Here is a 17,553-nt window from a genome sequence, read left to right on the forward strand (position 1 = left end):
CACAGTTCTGGGAAGTAGTCAACCAAAAACTGTTTTGTTTCAATTATTAGTACTTCTGACTCATTAAGGCACTTCTGCAGCAACAATTGGCTTCTTCTGCTACTGCCTGTCTTCACTATTGCTGCTGCTGCCTTCAACTGCCTTCAAATGACCAAACTAGCAGCAGCAGAAAAGGCTGAAGGCATCAGATATAAGGCCACAGTAGTAGTAGCAGCTGGTATCTTGAGCAATAAAAACAGCAGCTTAAGTTGCTTAAACACAGTGATTAAAGTGTACAATGGCTTCAGGAATGTGGGGAAAGCAATCTAAATATGGAAAGAGAAGGAAAGCAAGAGGAAAATGGTGGCGGAAAAAGAAAAAGAGGAGGCATAAAATTGATTATTGGGACATAAACTGCTAATCACTGGAGAATGGAACACAACAGAATTAATTTTGGGGAAATGGGGAGTTTCAATGAAGAGCAAGAGGCATCATTTCAGCTAGGAGATTTGGGGGTGGGTGAAAGAAATGTTGCTTGATCTGCGCTTTAAGAAGAAAGAAAAAGGAGTACTGCAGACACAGAATGCCATGCCACCTGCTGTAAAGAAAGGTAACTCTGCCCTAAACTTCCAGTTCAAATGAAGGTGGACTTGAGAAGCTTTCCCAAGAGCAATTAGTGAACTCACGAAGAGGAAACCTGCAAGCCAGAGACTTCCTGACTTATAGGTCAGTCTCTATAACAGCTGCTACACTAAACCATAATTACAACCACACAAGCACGGCAAAAGGAATTACCTGATTTCTGGACAGTGCTGCATACAAAGTCTGCTTTTAGAGGTAGGCGCATTTCTGACAGAGTAACAGACCCCCTGGATGGAGAAACTCCACTAGGCATTGAATCAGCTTTAATCTTCTTGCTTTGAGATCCTTCATTTTTTAGTTTGTTTAGCTCTTCCAATAACGCTGTTCTTTTTTCAGCTGTACAAACGTAAAAATTAAGGTAGTTTCTATTGCGTATATGTTTCATAGCCAATTACAGGTTGTTTTCAAGTCACAGGCACATCCCACAAAACGTTTAAAACAGAATCCCATTGTTGGATCAAAACCAACCTCCATCTAATGAACTCATTTCGAACAGAAGTCAGCTAGATATAAGAAAAATGATGGCTTTAAGGGTTTGCTTTTAGTAGGTGACATTCAGAGGTAAATGGAGGCATTGGCAAGCCAACATTCATTCACAGAATTAGCCTTCAGTAAGTTTTAAAGGTAAAGGTAAAGGGACCCCTGACCATTAGGTCCAGTCGTGTCCGACTCCGAGGTTGCGGCGCTCATCTCGCGTTACTGGCCAAGGGAGCCGGCGTACAGCTTCCGGGTCATGTGGCCAGCATGACTAAGCCACTTCTGGCAAACCAGAGCAGCACACAGAAACGCTGTTTAGCTTCCCGCCGAAGCGGTACCTATTTATCTACTTGCGCTTTGACACGCTTTTGAACTGTTAGGCGGGTGACATTCAGAGGTAAATGGAGGCATTGGCAAGCCAACATTCATTCACAGAATTAGCCTTCATGAAGTTTTAGGATGTTCTTAAAGCCATCACCACAGGGTGGCAGAAAATTTCATAGATGAATGGCACATTGCTCTAATGGTTTCTTCAAATCTTATATGCATGGAAAAATTTGATGAGGTAGCTTATTGCTGAAGAATCACTGAGTAAAAAAGAATACAGTATGCTGTGATCGTTTTGGTAATAAAACCTGCTATTTATTTACATAGAAAGCCATCTTTAAACAACACTTTAAACAACCACCATACTTGCAATGAGAAGTAGTCTCTCAGCTTCTGCTTCTTCTTGTGAACCCTTCCCATGTTCCTCATCAAAACAACAGTTTAGAGCTTGGCTGGCTTGATGTATTACTGTTTGTTGCAGATTGATTTCATTATTCAGCTCCTAAACATGTAGTCAGATAAGTAGACTTAGTAAAACCTCAACCCATTATTTTGTCACATTTCCTTCAGTTTCTTTGGAAACACACATCTCATCAGCAGTTTAGGCTGGTGCAGACATAGCTCTGCTCATGTTATCCAGTTACAGGATTGGACTGCAGGATTATACACTCCCTCCTTATGAGTAAATTCTCTCAACCATGGACAATCAGCCATAGTTAATTCTAACCTGGCATTCAAAAACTATGCTGAAACCCAAACTGCTAGCGGCCCCAGGTAACTTCATTTTACTCCTGAAGTATGTATGTTGGCAGTTTATAATCCTTGTAGGAAAAATTAAATGGATAGAATGAATAATTAGTTTTCTAGGATTGGAAGGCAGCATTTTAAGCACCTGTAATTTGCGTTTGATGTTAATTTGATCAGACGTTCCATTCCTTTTCTCCTCAAGCCTGGAAGAAACATCTTCTTTACGAACGATCACTTGCTTTATTGAAGGACGATCTATTTCTTTAAATCGCTGTGATCGATAGGCATCAATACTTCAAAAGAAAAGTTCAGTTTTAGAAAGATACAGACAGTATTTGACCAAATAAAGTTAAGAAAGTGCGGAGGCAAGAAAAGGTTTACAACAGATTGACTCATCCTCACCAAATTGAGATAGACGCACAACCAGCTTTTAGGCCCGCCCTTAGGAAGATTATAACAATGCGGATTTCTTTAAAGACACAATCTTGGCTAGGTCAATGTTTCAGGAAGTGCCACAGTGCTGCCCTTCTGCTTTTCTCATGAGGACATTTTCCAGAAAGAAATCTAGATTAGCCTTAGATCAAGCGTGGGGAATATCAAGCCCAGGGGCTTCGCTATCTGGTTCCCGAGACTCTCCATAAGCCACACGTACAATACTGGCTCTTTCATCTCCCACCACTGACATCTGAATCCAGCCCTCTGCAGAAGGTTGCCCAGAAGTGTATGTAGCCCTCAGGATAGAAAATGTTCCCCACACTTGGTTTAGCTGTTTTAATCCTCTCTCTGCATTGTACTAAAATTTAAGAGGCCAAATAGAATGCTTAGCCGAGCGGTTACCTATACAGAAGATTACGCTCCTCTGACAAGGACCCAATGCTGCTTCCAGATTCAGTTCTGCAGACAGATGTTCTTTGAAACTTGTTGGAATTTGGACTATCATCACTTGCATTGCTTCCCTCATCAACCAATTTACTTGGGGATGCAAAAACCTGGAAGAGAGGGAGAAGCATAGATCTTTGACCATTCTATGTGTAATTAAATTCTGAAGAAATACAACATGTTATAATGAAGAGAACTGGGTTTTAATATCAAACTGAGAATTACAAGTTTGAAGGTGTGTTTTCCTCATTTTCTAGAATTTGAGTCTATGACAACCTGGACATACACAAATAGCAGCATTAAATTAAGCATCTGTTCTTACCTCTGGACTTGCAACAGCAACAGACTCTGTTAAAGGTGTCAGGAGGGACATTGAGGAAATATTCAGTGGCTCCTGTTCATCCTCACAATCAGCTTCCAAGGTCATACTCATCTCTTTTTTAAGTTTCTCTATGTCAGGCCCATCCTCTTGAAGAACTTCATCAAAGATGTCACTTATCACCTGTGAACTATTCATTTCGTCATTCACTTGAGTCTCGGGCTCTTTGTCTGGAAAGTAAAACACACAAAGTCTTAACTTTATTTTTTAAAAAGGTAAACAGAAGCCTCCACATATTGACTAGGGACAGGAGGGACCAGAAGATTGTTGTTACTATTATTGTTATATATGATAGTTGCTGTCCTCACAAAAGTGGCTCACCAAGTGACTTACATTCAGACCAATGGAAACAAACACAGGCAACAAAGTCTAAAAACGTATCTATAGTATACAGTTAAAAGAGGAGTCTTAGTGACCTCGTGCCCACAAAAAAGGCCACAAATATCTGAAACCCTTCAACTTAAGGGCCAAAAGCCTGGGTAAAGAGGAAAGGTTCAGCCAGGTTCCTACAAATAAATGTGGCACCAGCATGCCTCCCTGGGGGAGAGCATTGTAAGAGCAGGATGGAAAGGCACCACTTATTCTTGTATCACCATCCTCCAGACCAAAGACGGGCCTCAGATGACAACTGTGGGGTCCGGGTCAGTTCATGTGGGGAGAGACAGTCCTTGGGGAATACCTAAGCTACACAAGCCTTTATACCGTAGGTCAAAGTGGGCATTTTGAATTGAGCCTCGAAGAGTAGCCAGTGCAGTTGTTCCAGAATTGGCATTATATATTCAGACCATCCTGCACAGGTCGACAATTTGACACGCAAATTCTGCACCAGCAGAACTTTCCAAAGCATCTTTAGAGATTGTCCCACATGTAACATATTGCAGTAATCGAATCTAGAGCTTGCCAGAGTATACACAACAGAAGTTAGGTTGTACCCGTCTAGATAAAGGCGGACCTCTGACTCTAAGCTGATGGACAGTACTCCATGCCACTGAGGCCACTTGACCCTCAAGCAACAGTAATAGCTAGAGAGAATAACTCCATCCAGACCAGGTCACACCCCATCTGTTTGTTCAAGAGAACAACCCATTAACTGTGTCTCAGTCTTGTCTCAATTAAGTTTCAGTTTATTGGCTTTCATCTAGTTCATTACCGAGGCAAGAGGTTGTCTTTGTCACACCTGCAAGTGTAAAGGAGCAGAGCTGTGTGTCATCAACATATTGTTGACAATGCACTCAAAAATTCTGGAGGACCCCTATTGACAGTGAATGCCGACAGCCTTTCCCCCCTAACTTTCCTTCTTTGATAATATTAGTGCCTTTCCTCAAACAAATACTAAAAACAGGTTCAGTGGCTCAAGTAAGTTTTGTTTTTATTTGCCCTCCCCCTGAAGGGTGTGATATAAATTTATAGAATCATAGAATTGTAGAGTACAAACCCTAAGGGTCATCTAGTCCAACCCCCTGCAATGCAGGAATCACAACTCAAGCATTCAGAACGGATGACCATCCAACCTCTGCTTAAAAACCTCCAAGGAGGTGGTAGACCTCTCATGGGAGTCTGTTCCACTGTCAAACAGCACTTACTGTCAGAACTTTCTTCTTGATGTTTAGTCGGAATCTCCTTTCTTATACTTGAATCCATTGGTTTAAGTCTACCCTTCAGGTAAGGAGAAAACAAGCTTGCTCTATCTTGCATACGACAGTCCTTAAATCCGTATGTCCTCTCAGTCTTTTTTCCAGGCTAAACATATGCAACTTCCTCAACTATTCCACATAAGGCTCAGTTTCCAGACCCTTGATCATCCTGGTCCCCCTTCTCTGCACACCTTCCAGCTCAAACTCATTCTTAAATCGCAGTACCCAGAACGGGACATAGAACTCCCGGTGTGGTTTCACCAAGGCAGTTTTCCAGACATACATTGTCACTACGTAATATTTTCCAATTACTATCAAAGAGCTCAGCTGCATCTTAAAGACCAGGGGTAGGCAACCTAAGGCCCGTGGGCCGGATGTGGCCCAATCGCCTTCTCAATCCGGCCCACAGACGGTCCAGGAATCTGTGTTTTTACATGAGTAGAATGTGTGCTTTTATTTAAAATGCATCTCTGGGTTATTTGTGGGGCACAGGAATTCGTTCATTTATTTTTTTCAAAATATAGTCCGGCCCACCACATGGTCTGAGGGACGATGGACCGGCCCACAGCTGAAAAAGGTTGCTGACCACTGTTAAAGACCATCAGTGGTTTAGGGCACAAGGTTTAAACCAGACAATCTTTGAAGCACAAAGCCTAGATAACTAGACCAATTTAGTATAAAGAATTAGGAAATACAAACCTTTCTGTTCCTCAGGAGGTTGCTCAAGGTTTGAGTTGGAAAGTGTTTTTACCGGAGTCTGTGGTGAAAAGATTTTCAAGGGACTGAGCTCTTCTGTCTTTTCATGTTCTGAAGCACCTGTAAGTTTCCAAGGAATAAATTACTTAAGTAGAGCAAGCAGTTATTAAATAAAGTTCATAACTAATCTACGTTAGGCCATTTTACAATGGACTTGTACTAGGCTAGATTTCTTGAAAGACTTTGAGATATCCAGCATCTACTTGCTGAAGAGACTGGTATGAGAAATCTCGCCCCTCAGGCAGCAATATGTAGTAGTCCTATTAATCTGACATTTCTATCTAAAGTTCTAAGAGGCACGCCTTACGATTCTTAGTAATTCGTATAAATATTGGAGATAATAGACAATATAGTGAACACACACACACCCTTCCTATCCTGCCCATATGTCATTTTCATACTGAATTTGGAAAGTTCCAAGTTCCAGGGATGGAAATCACAATTATCCAATCACCCAGGCCAGGCGTTATTTTCTACCCAAGGAGAGGATGGATGGGGGTAAATGTATGTCTCTGTCAACCTTCCTTTTTTTGCAATGGGAAACGGCGCGGGAATAAGGGAAGTTCCCGCAAAAAAAAGGGAAAGTTGACAGCTATGTGTCTCACATGGCATTTACAAAGTAGTGGAAAAATTGCAGCTGTCCAGGTAATGCTAAACAATGACTCCTGTAATCTGACAGAGGCAAATAGAGTCCAACAACATATGGAGTGCCATACGCTCTCCACCCTTGCTGTAAGGGAAGTTATGGGCACTTTGAAACATAAATTAGGCTTCTATCAAACAATTTACTAGTCATGATTCAGACTTATTCTTTCATGTTCAGATAGTTTTACCATAGAGCAGTTTTATCAGAGCATTCTTACCAGAAGTTATGCCTTCTATGGCAATCTCTACAGCCTTTTCTTCAGCTCCCTGTGAGTTGTCATCAGAATTGGGAAGGTGCTTTGAGTTAACCTGAACCAAACTCTCCTAGAAAAGTAAGATAATTCAGGCCTTTAAGTCAAGTCATCAGGGTATATTCGACTGGTGTCCAATTAGTTTAGTTGTATTCAATATTACCTGTTATGTTCAATATTTTGGGGAATTTTTACTGTATGTTTTTGATCTTTGGATGAATAGTGATTTAGAAAGAAATTTAATAATAAATAACCTAAAGCAGTTTTACAGATTCCCTTACAATAAATTCCAGTATGTTACCGGTTTTGTTTCTGGGCGTTTTTTCTTGGAGTTCTCTTTTCTTTCAGCGCTCCACAAGTTGCCCCTGTCAAAGCGGCCTCTGATGCATGCAAGTTCTCTTTCACGTTCCTGAAAACATTCGAGACAAAAGTGGATGCAGTCTCAGTTTATGCACTACATCTCCAACAGATGTCTAATATTCAAGTCTAATCATTCCGTATGTTCTTACAGACAAGTAGAAACTCATACCTGTTTGAGCTGCTGTGCTAGACTAGCAGTAGAGGATACTTCATTCTGTCTGAAGAGTCTTTCTTGGATTGTCTTTGTATTTGGAGTGATAATGGGAGTCCTGTGTCCTCCAGTGATAACAGGACTTTGTGTACTACGCTCCTGGCAATGCTCTCCAAAACGTTCCAGAAAAGGCTTAATCCCTGATCCTCCTAGAAGAACAATGGATTTTTTTTCATTAACAAGTTAGGTTCTTCATTATTTAGAAGTAACACTGAAGTGCGGCATTATTCTTTTCTTCTTCATACACATAATTATACAACTATACTAGATTCCATATTTGAACATGTTCTGATGAGAATTGGGGCAGTTAAGCAGAAGCACTTCCCAAAAGGCTATAATTATTTATACACATAAGCATCATTCTGCAGCGGTATCCAACTAAGTTGCACTCATAACCCCATTGAAATTAATGGTCTGAAGTTAATCATGCCCATTATTTTTAATGGGTCTACTCTGAGTAGGGCTAGGGTTGTCTACAGCCCTTTGTATCCATCCCAAAAACTTTTAATACTAAAGACCCTAATTTTGCAACTGAGGTAAGGTACACAAATTCTCAGTCTAGGTCTCTGGAATCCCTAAGAGATTAGCTTTCCAAAGCTTCAACAGAAGTGCTTTCAAGCTGCCGCCCATGGTTCAACAAGAGTTACTTTCATCCAATTTAGATCAGAAGGTCAGACATCCATAACCAAGTGAGAAAGCAGATTTACTGTAGAAAATACTAAGCATCTTAACATTTTAAAAACTTTTATCTGGAAATGCACATTTTCTTAAAAGCTGCAGCCCAATATCAAATACCACCATGCAGAATCCAGACACTTTTATCTTGGCAGAAACCTAATTGCACAGGCTGATGTAACTCTGTGAAACTAGTTTTGAAAATGCTCAGATAATTATTCTTCGTCTCCAATTTCAAAAATGGAACCTTTTAAATAAGTCATAATTCTTATGACAAAGAGGTCTTCCAGCACAGTAAAATAAAAGAATTTAAGCAATTCCAAATCAAAAGGCATTACCCCAGAGTATGTTCAAATTAACACACCAGGAATTACTTCTAAATAAACACGCACTGGATCAGAATAGCATAAAATACGTGGAGGAAGAGAAATTAAGGGGTCTGACACACAGTAGCATAGAGGCTACATGGTACCAATACATTTGAGTACATTTCAACAAGTCATCTCTTAAGTTGCCATCAATTCATGTGTAGAACTGCAAGAAACTTTACTCAATACCGAATACCATATATGCAGAGGATCTGTTTATTTAAAGCTCAGTTATCATTTCTGCAGTTCTTTAATACAACTTATAAACATCTTAAGTGCGAAGAAATTACAAAAAACATTTTTTTTCTCATGACTTAACTAAAACTTTGCACGTAGTATACTCCAGGTATGATTAAACTGCTCAAATTTCACTCTGACATGGCCATATCACTTATGTCAGCTAATTGCAGAAATCATTTTCTATAAAAAAATTCTAGTTAAAATCCCTACAAAAAATGCTGCTTTAAATAATGGTGCAACCCTTCACCTGGTGTGGTTGGTTTATCCTTAGAATCAATTTGTACATGTGTTCCTTTGATTCGCTCCTCTTTGGCAGAAAGTGGTTGAGATAATGCAGGTTTCAATGGTGGTTTAAGGCTGGCCTTTTCCTGCAGCAGTCGTTTTGGTACCTCAGTCTCCTTAGAATGATTGTTAGTTGTTCCTGAAGATTTTGCTATGGAATTATTAGTTCTCTGAAAGAGGATTAGAGAGAACAGTTAGTTGTCACTCTCAGCTCAGAAAGACAGCAAAGATTATTATCCACCTAATTTTTTAATGTTGCCAATGGATTTCTACTAGGATAGCTAAACGAACGCTTCTATCTCCTCCACTGCTGTTTTTACTATCACAGCTAAAACAGTCATTTGCAACAGGGGTCAGAACTTTGCATTGTCTCTGTAATATCTCTATGTGCATTCCTTAATACTTGCTATTTAAAAGAGGATCTCAATAAGTAACTACCAGGTGAAGTATGCTTAGATATGATTTTATAATTGACACTAGTCTTTTCAGCCTAGTTTATCTTTTAAACATGTTACAATTGTTCACAAATTCCCCAAAGCCTGACTCAGATTAGGATTTTGCTAGATTTTGATATCTGTTAAGGATTGCACTCTACAAACTTGTATTTCCTTTCCTGAAAATGCCACTTCTATTGCACCGCCTTAAATGTGCCAACTCCTAAAGTAAACTGTTTTCAATGGAGCCAATTCCCTAGGAAGGGTTGCAAGGCTACATCTTCATATTGCCAGTCTCTCCACTGTATGATAGAAATAAACATCAGATTAAATATGATCACTTACCAATATCTCAGAGTTTGCTGACTTATTCACAGATGGCTCAACAGCCCTTTGCAAACAGGATGCAGCATCCTGCTTCACACTGTTGCTATTGATTCTAGCAGATGCTCCACTAGTAGTGGACAATTTGGATAAACAAGTCGTACCAGGCTGTTCTTGTGTATTGTTTTGCCTTGCAGATGGATGACTTAGGTCATTTGCCCAGGAGCCAATTGTAGCAGCAAGATTAGCTAAACGGCCTCTTCGACCTATTGGGGTATCAGTTGTAAGGGGAAGTTGTTTGGGTGGGGAAATGACGCATTTGTTTGATTCAATAGGAGATATACAAGAACTTTCAGACAAATCTGAAAATTAAGAATACAGAGAAGCAGAGTTATGACACGTGGCTATTAAAGCAATTCTTACTAAAAAAAAATACCAAATGAGATAAAAAATGTTCTGAAGCAAGCCAGAATGCCCAGCTACTTCTGAACATTTCTACAGCCATCACCTGTGGAATATTACAAGAACCCACAGGGGGGAAAGGCTACTTTGTTCTTCTTGCCCTCCCAACAAATGAGACAAAGATGTTGGGAACCATGAGAGAACTCATACTTCATACTTGACCTATGTACCAGAGGATCCCATGAAACTGAATACAATAGATATAGTGTAGGTTTGTGTAACGACCAAGGATTAACCTGTGCTAAAAGTATGGGATAAACTTTCACAGTTGTCTACATCAAGTAAGAATCGCCTCGAGGCAATCAGACAATTTTTTTAATGAGTTGGGAATGACAGCTCCTTTTCCTTTCAAGTAATTGATTCATGGTATGTGACAAGTATAGCTACTTATGGCAAGCAAGCCAAACTAGCTTGAAGCAGAAAACAACTTCTTCCCCCACCCAGGGAAAACATTCTACACATAGGAAATTTAGTTGTATGGATGCCTGCAATTAGGTATCTCTTTTTAAACACCACAATGGCATGAAGTGATACTGAACTTTCCCTTGCTTATGTCTTTGCAGAGATTTTTTAAGCTATGCATATCATGCACAATAAAGACATACTGTACCATTGTCCCAGCAGCGTCGTTGTTCAGCCAGCTTTTGCATGCGTGTTTTAACTGAAGCAACAGGAGTTTGCTCAGATTTCGCATCCTGCTCTTCAATCTCAATGGACGGGGCAATAATCTGAGAGGTAGGAGTTATTTCAGAAGCAGCATGGTCCATTGAAGAAGAGTTAATTGGATACCTATTCTCTGAATTAGAAAGTGGAACATCCACATTGTCCGAACAACGTCTTTTGGATGGTGATGGCTTTGTACTCGCCTTTGCTGTAGCTGTTTTGGGGGAGAAAGTTGGATTGGCTTTTAGGCTAAAGCTACAATGGCAGTAAATACAACAGTCATTCAAGAAGAAATTTAAAATTATCAGACAAGAAAAAAAGTTCAAGCTCCTTTTATTCCCCTCCTTAGAAAATTTCCAATTACTGTTATCTCCTTTACCTAGCTTTAAAAATGATTTAATGAGTCAAACTGTCTGAACGCTGCTTAGAAATTCTGAATACTGCATTAAGTAGTATATAAATACTATGAAACAACTGAAATAAACATGTGACAGTTTTGTTTACAAAATTCCTGATATAGTTCAAATGGTATTTGTTACACTTTAGTTCCAGAATGCAGCCCCATAATTAACTAAATGAGCTTTGATATTACTTCATAATGTTTATCATTACTAGATATCAATGTCATTTGGCTACTAAGTGAGAAGCAAGACAACTGAGCAAGTAACTTTACAAGTTTGCCCACACAAAACCCTGTACACCTGAGTATAATCACACACAATCTCATGCAAGTGAAAAAATACCTTCTTCGCTAGGCTGAAGCGGTTGGTTACCAGCTTCTGACAAAGGTTCTCTGCTCCTTTTTGTTTGTGTTGTAGGCCGCACTCCGGCTGTGGGCCGCCCAGCCATCTTCTTCTGCAAATTTTCCCTCCTCGCACGGGTTCGCTCTAGAAGTTTCTAAATATTACACAAAGATTATTATGGGTAAGTTGATAATGGGACTGCACTGCTTTCAGGTTGTTAATACAACCAGTTCATTGATTAAAGTGGGATGTCAACAAGTAGCATGTTAATTTATGAAGCTTCCTACAAACAAAAGCTATAGTGGTTTTTTTGTCCAAGGAGGAGATAGGCAGTCTCAGTGCATAAACCAGCTGGAATGTCTTAGTTGTGTTCACTAGCTGGACAGGGACTACAGAAATATTTTGGAGAACCCGCAATAAAGAAATGTCTAGTGCTTGCCACAAATGCTCAAACTGCACAAGAGATACAAAAATGTTTGTCTGTGCTTGAATTGCATGTCATAAGGCGTGCAACTAGCTGGAACTGTGACGCCTATTGTTTTTTGAGTTACACCGTTGCAGGTGGCTCTTATTCACAAAAAAAATCTGTGTGGACGAAGGCAAATCACATGCTCTTAAACCCAATTCATTATTTTATGCTGTATATCATTTCAGATTATTGTTTTTAATTAGTGTGTGTCCTGCACCTTATCCAAAATTTGGTAGAAGGTTGGGTCAGAAAGATTTGAATACAGAACAAGTACAACCAGCAGGGGGAAGTATTTGCAAAATGAAGGAATTTTCCAGTTCAGGAAAGCAAGACAAACTTGTAGCAAGGGTTTTTCTCAAATTACTAGGAAAGTAAAAATAGTGGCTTTAACTGTTTAATCCTGGTATACTTGCATGTCCAAGACTATCCAGATGTGAGATTAAATAGCAAATATGTTGCAATGCAATTGCTAAACAATAGCAATTTAAAGCTGGGAAGCCTGCCAGTCACATTCCATTTGGTTCCATCAGCCTATTACTTCCAAGTATTTTAGTCGTTACACATCAAATGTCATTTATTAGGAATTTTCAACTCTATAAAACTTTCCTGGAACTGCAGAGCTGAAGCAAAGGGAAACTCTGGCCTCTGCCACCAACTACGGTGTCCCAGGAAGAACATCACAGCAAGGAGAAAACCAACCTGGCCCATCCACCAACCAATTAAGAAGCATCTGCTTTCCTGCAAGAAAAGACACTCAGTTCCAACTGCCAGTTGCCCTGGGACTGCAGAGCTGGAGGGAAGCATGTCTGGACCTATCCATCAGCTAAGGTCTGCTACACTACAGTATGCATTGTTTGGGAGGGAGATGGTTTGTATTAATGTAAGCTGTTGCTTGTAAGCTGTCTTGAAGATGGTTTGATTGAAAGATGTGGTAGAAATCTTTAGAACAAAAATGCAGCTTTCTAGACCTTCAGCAACCCTATCCTCAGTACAGTTGTCAATGCAATTCAATTATCAATCAGAATCACTTGAAACCTACATAAATAAAAGTAGCACTACATCTCAAAAATGCTCATTTCTTTATTTCCTCAGAAGTCCCAGAAGCTAGGCGCAGTTATTGAAAGAGCCCCCATTTTCCTATTTGGGGTATAGTGGGTGTATTAATATGTGCCCCTGGCTGAATAATGATCATAACAAAACACAGGAGGTCTCTGTCGCTTCTGCAGCCCAAACTTCTGGGATCTGAATATCCAACAGGTTTCACAACCCTAGAAGCAGTGGTATTATTTGGTTTAAGTGACTAGCCACTTCATGCAGAAGTAGGCCAACATGTTGAGTGTAGAACCACTGGCGGAGGAACGGGGGGGAGGTAGGGGGAGCGCCACGCCCCCGGCACCATCGGGGAGGGGGGTACCATCATGGCAACCCCCTGGCCATGTATTTTCCCACACCGCACTGGGTGCCATGCCCCCGCAGGCAGCATGCCACGCCCCCGGGACGCGCACCACCCATGCCCCCATTTGTTCTGTCCCCGGAGCACGCAGCTTCGCCACTGCGTAGAACTGAAGACAGAATATGATGCAGAAATGCTCCCTTTTTGCTTCCCTTCCATTCAAAGTTTGTCCATGGTGATACGTGCAAGGGCACAACTTTCTCCATCTCTTTTCTACCACCAGCACCTCCACCCCTGAACACACTCATCCTGCTGCTGAATTGGGACACAGGGCAGAAGAGAAGAGGCATAAAGGATATATCTTTGCACGTACCCATACTGATTCTCAGCTAATCTGGAGAACTGTACTGATATACAAGAACATAGGTGCCTGCTGGATCAGGCCAACAGCCCATCTTGTCCAGCATCCTGTTCTCACAGTGGCAAGATGCCTGTGTGAAACTTGCAAGCCGGATTCAAAAAGAACACTCTCCCCTCCTGTAGTTTCCAGCTACTGGTATTCCAAAGCATTACTGCCTCCAGCTGTAGAGAACAGCCATCATGGGAACTATCCACAAATGTGCACTATTAACAAACTAAATGAGACCTATAAACAAGTGGAATGCAAGACGGAGCTGTTCCACCTGGCCTTTGGGTTGGTTTCTGTTTCATATTTATGCTTCATCTTTTATTGGTGGGTTATTTTGAAATTGAGACCTGCAGTTTTAATTGAATTTTTAAATTTGTATTTTAATCTGTTATTTTAAATTGATCATTTTTATGTTATTTTTGCTGTGATTTTTATTGATGTTAGCCGCCCTGAGCCCGGTTTTCTGGCTGGGAAGGGCGGGGTATAAATAAAATTATTATTATTATTATTAACAGTACTATATGAATGAATTAAAGCATGAATTAAATTCACAGTGTGCAGACTGCTTTACAATCCTTACCAAATCCATATGAAAAAGGCCATTATTGCCATATTACAAGGACGAACATATATTATGAGTTACTGGGTATCCAGAGCAGAGCTTGAAAAAAATTTAAGGTTAAAAGCTTTCATTTGAAAACTGCTGACACTGCAGTTAAATACAACACTGTATGCAAACCAAGCTATGAGAATTCAGGTCCAAGTAGTCAGAAGCAATACTAGACTTCAGTGTATATTATGATGATGCTCAAGGCAAAGGAAGCAAGAAGAAGAAGAAACCCTAAGAAATAAATGCACTTTTCTATCTTCTAATGCAGTATTCCCATCTGCATAAGCCAGTTCTTGAATTAAAAACAATATTTAGTTCTTATTCCAAAATGTGTTCAAGAATGTAGAGCTTACAAACATGTAAAGTGTTCTGCTTTACTTTTCTACATTAATACAAAAGTGTAAAGAAAGACATGGTACATACAAAAACCAATATACTTTTCCCATGTGTTTGAAGTTGTTTTCCTTCACATCAGAGAACTCCACAGAGAAAAGCATAAGGTTTCCTTTTGGTATTAAGTTTTCATAAAAACTTGCCTGTCAAAGCAATCTGCCTTTTCCATTGTACAGTACAGGAAGGGGGACTTTTGGCAGAAGACTGGCATGGTTATTAAAAATAAGATCAAGTTGTAAAACTAGTGAAATTTCCCTTTCAAGTTCCAGATGCTTTAAAGATTAGCACAGCATCCAATACTGCAAACAATTTTAAATCAACAATTCAAATCAGGTTTGATTGCTACGAACTCAAAAAGAAGTACAACTGCATCTCTAAGAAGGGTGTGGATCAGCTGGAATATTTCCAGCACATAGCACACTGAAGTTGTTTAATAAATAGAACTTGAAAAAGGGATCTCTTCAGAACTAGTCTCATCAAGTCATTCACTTCCAATTAAGGAGAAAAACTGAATGTTTGAATGCAGCATCAGAAGCAAGAAGATAACCGTCGATTCTGACACACCCCTCATTGTGTAAGCTGAAAGACCGCTTAAATATAATTTAAATTCAGTTAGCAGCGAGTTGCTGAGGGCACCCTGAGAGTGCTCCACATATTTACTCATAGTTAAGTTGTGCTGTGTTCTGTTGGCCTTGCTTTCAAAAAGACTGCAGCTTTGAAGTAGTAAAGAACACAAGGAAGTTGTGCAAGTTTCAAATTTCTTAAGTGGTTTTCTTACAATACAGACTATTTCAGAGGTTTTGACATTTTAGAGATCTGTCAATCCTATGCACAACTTCCTTGAAGTAAATTCCACAAAGCTCCATGGGACTTACTTTAGAGTAAACACACAGTATTGCACTGTAAAGATCAGTTAAAGACAACATAATGCATCAGTACCTTCCTTTCTGTTTAAGAGCTTGTAGACAGAGACAGTCTTATCTTTAAGTATTTGTTCAGCACTTAGTATACTTTGGGCACTTTTAAGTGGTAAATAGTATGCTCTGCATGCAGAAACTAATATCCTTTCATTCCACATTTGAATGTCAACAGGTTTTTTTTATATCACCATAAAAATAGAGAAATGCATTTTTACATGACACCTAGTAGATTTCTGTTTTTAAAAAATAAGCATTAAGAAATAGCTGTGCTTGTTTATATAGTTCCAGAATCTCATCGACTTTCCAAATGTTTAAGTTACTTTTAGAAGCATTTAAGTGAACCCTTGGAATAATTCAGGAAAAAGTGAGAGTTAACATCGTTTGCTTCTGTATTCCTGCAGTCATTCTGACAAGCGCAAAAGAACAGCTATTTGGCAATGCCACACCCATTCGTCTCATTTCCCTCCTCTGAGTCATGGAAAGAAAAAAGAGGCAGTTTGGAAAGAAAGAAAGAGTGGAAAATCAACGTGCTTGGAGTTAGCTATTTGAATTATGTTGGTTTGCCCTTTTCCTTTGCTGACTTTTGTATTGGGACCCGGAGCAAAGAATACGGTCAGGGATGAAAACAAACAAACAAACAAACCAAGAGCTCCAGGTCCCCAGGAGTAACCAGTTCCCTCAAACCCTCCAAGTCGCAAGGGCGATCACTGATTAAGCGCCACTTTCTGCGGGGTCGACTTTCAGCTTTAAAACTGGGATTCATTTCAAAAGCATTACTTGTCTTTAACCGAGGGAGACATACATCGTGTCCCAAAAGCCCCCCGCGCCCCAAGCTAGGCAGAGAACGGCAAAAGGCACACAGACTTGGCATTAAAACAAATAAAAACATACCGGGGTCGGGAAGGGAGGTCTAACTGAGGGGCGGAGAGAGAAACCCAACTGAGCGAAAGGGGGCTCGCAAGCCCAGGAAGGCAGCCTCGTTGGGGACCAAACCCGCCCCCCAGTTGGCTAGGTTTATTCAGAGGTGCTGCCACGACTCCAATGCTATTACTCTCGAGTAAGGACGCATCGCAGCCCAAGCGCGGGCCACAAGGACGAAATCAACTTTCCACCATTATTATTTACTAAATTTGTTAGTCGCTGTATATATTATATTAATTATATTATATTATATTATATTATATTATATTATATTATATTATATAATTTCTATGTCACCCTTCAGGATCAAATCCGCTTTCCAACATTTAATTTGGTTTATTAAATCTGTTAATCACTTGATGATGATGATAAACCCACTTCCTATTCCGCCCTCCATCCGAGGATCGCAGGGCAACCCAAAGCGACTTAAAAGCAACTCCCCCCCCCCAAAAAAACCCCCTACCTGGGCCAAATTAAAGCCAAGCGGGAGGGAGAGGAATGCATTGCCCGCCTCCTGCCCTCTTCTCCAAGGGAGTTAAAAGACCCCTCAGCAAAGCTGTCGGCCTGGCGCCCAGAGATAGGGGACGAGGCGCCCCGCTTCCTTCCCGCTCCCCAGGCCTCCCTCAGCGGGCGCCGCTCACCTCAGTGAAGGGGTCCATCTCGGCAGGTGCCGCCGACAGCCGCGCGCCCACCGAACTCCCTCGCCGCGTCTGGCTCCCGAAACAGCCTCTCCCTTTTGAGCCTCTGCGGCGGCAAACCGCCGTCCAATTTTGAATTTCAGCGCCTGCTACAGCCGGGGGGGCGCGCCGCGCATGCGCCCGGCTCCACCCAAGCTCCGCCTTGCTCGAGACACGCCGGAGGTTAAAACTCTCAAGGGACTGTGGTGGGGGTGGGTTACTTCCTCGAGAACGCATGCGCATTTCTTCCTCCCCGCTATTCCGAATGAAACAGCGCGCGCCG

At 40.8% G+C, this 17,553-nt stretch overlaps 1 protein-coding gene across 2 annotated transcripts in view; it reads right to left on the reverse strand.

The window, feature by feature from the left end:
• ANLN (anillin actin binding protein) overlaps positions 1-17,394 on the reverse strand; it is a 28,323-nt gene extending 10,929 nt beyond the window's left edge. Inside the window, exons 1-14 of one of the 2 annotated variants that reach the window (XM_033164983.1) lie at positions 17,235-17,394; positions 11,479-11,632; positions 10,683-10,949; positions 9,632-9,972; positions 8,818-9,022; positions 7,246-7,436; positions 7,018-7,125; positions 6,684-6,789; positions 5,764-5,880; positions 3,374-3,600; positions 3,010-3,161; positions 2,318-2,465; positions 1,792-1,927; positions 775-957 (exon numbers count right to left, since the gene is read on the reverse strand). In XM_033164983.1, the coding sequence (XP_033020874.1) occupies positions 775-957; positions 1,792-1,927; positions 2,318-2,465; positions 3,010-3,161; positions 3,374-3,600; positions 5,764-5,880; positions 6,684-6,789; positions 7,018-7,125; positions 7,246-7,436; positions 8,818-9,022; positions 9,632-9,972; positions 10,683-10,949; positions 11,479-11,632; positions 17,235-17,252 (2,353 nt within the window). In that variant the 5' untranslated portion in view covers positions 17,253-17,394. The remainder of the gene's footprint in view (positions 1-774; positions 958-1,791; positions 1,928-2,317; positions 2,466-3,009; positions 3,162-3,373; positions 3,601-5,763; positions 5,881-6,683; positions 6,790-7,017; positions 7,126-7,245; positions 7,437-8,817; positions 9,023-9,631; positions 9,973-10,682; positions 10,950-11,478; positions 11,633-17,234) is intronic. The other variant, XM_033164984.1, reaches the window with a different exon arrangement.
• Positions 17,395-17,553: the final 159 nt, after the last annotated feature.

The sequence above is a fragment of the Lacerta agilis genome, chromosome 12 (genome assembly GCF_009819535.1).
Source record: "Lacerta agilis isolate rLacAgi1 chromosome 12, rLacAgi1.pri, whole genome shotgun sequence".
NCBI lineage: Eukaryota > Metazoa > Chordata > Lepidosauria > Squamata > Lacertidae > Lacerta > Lacerta agilis.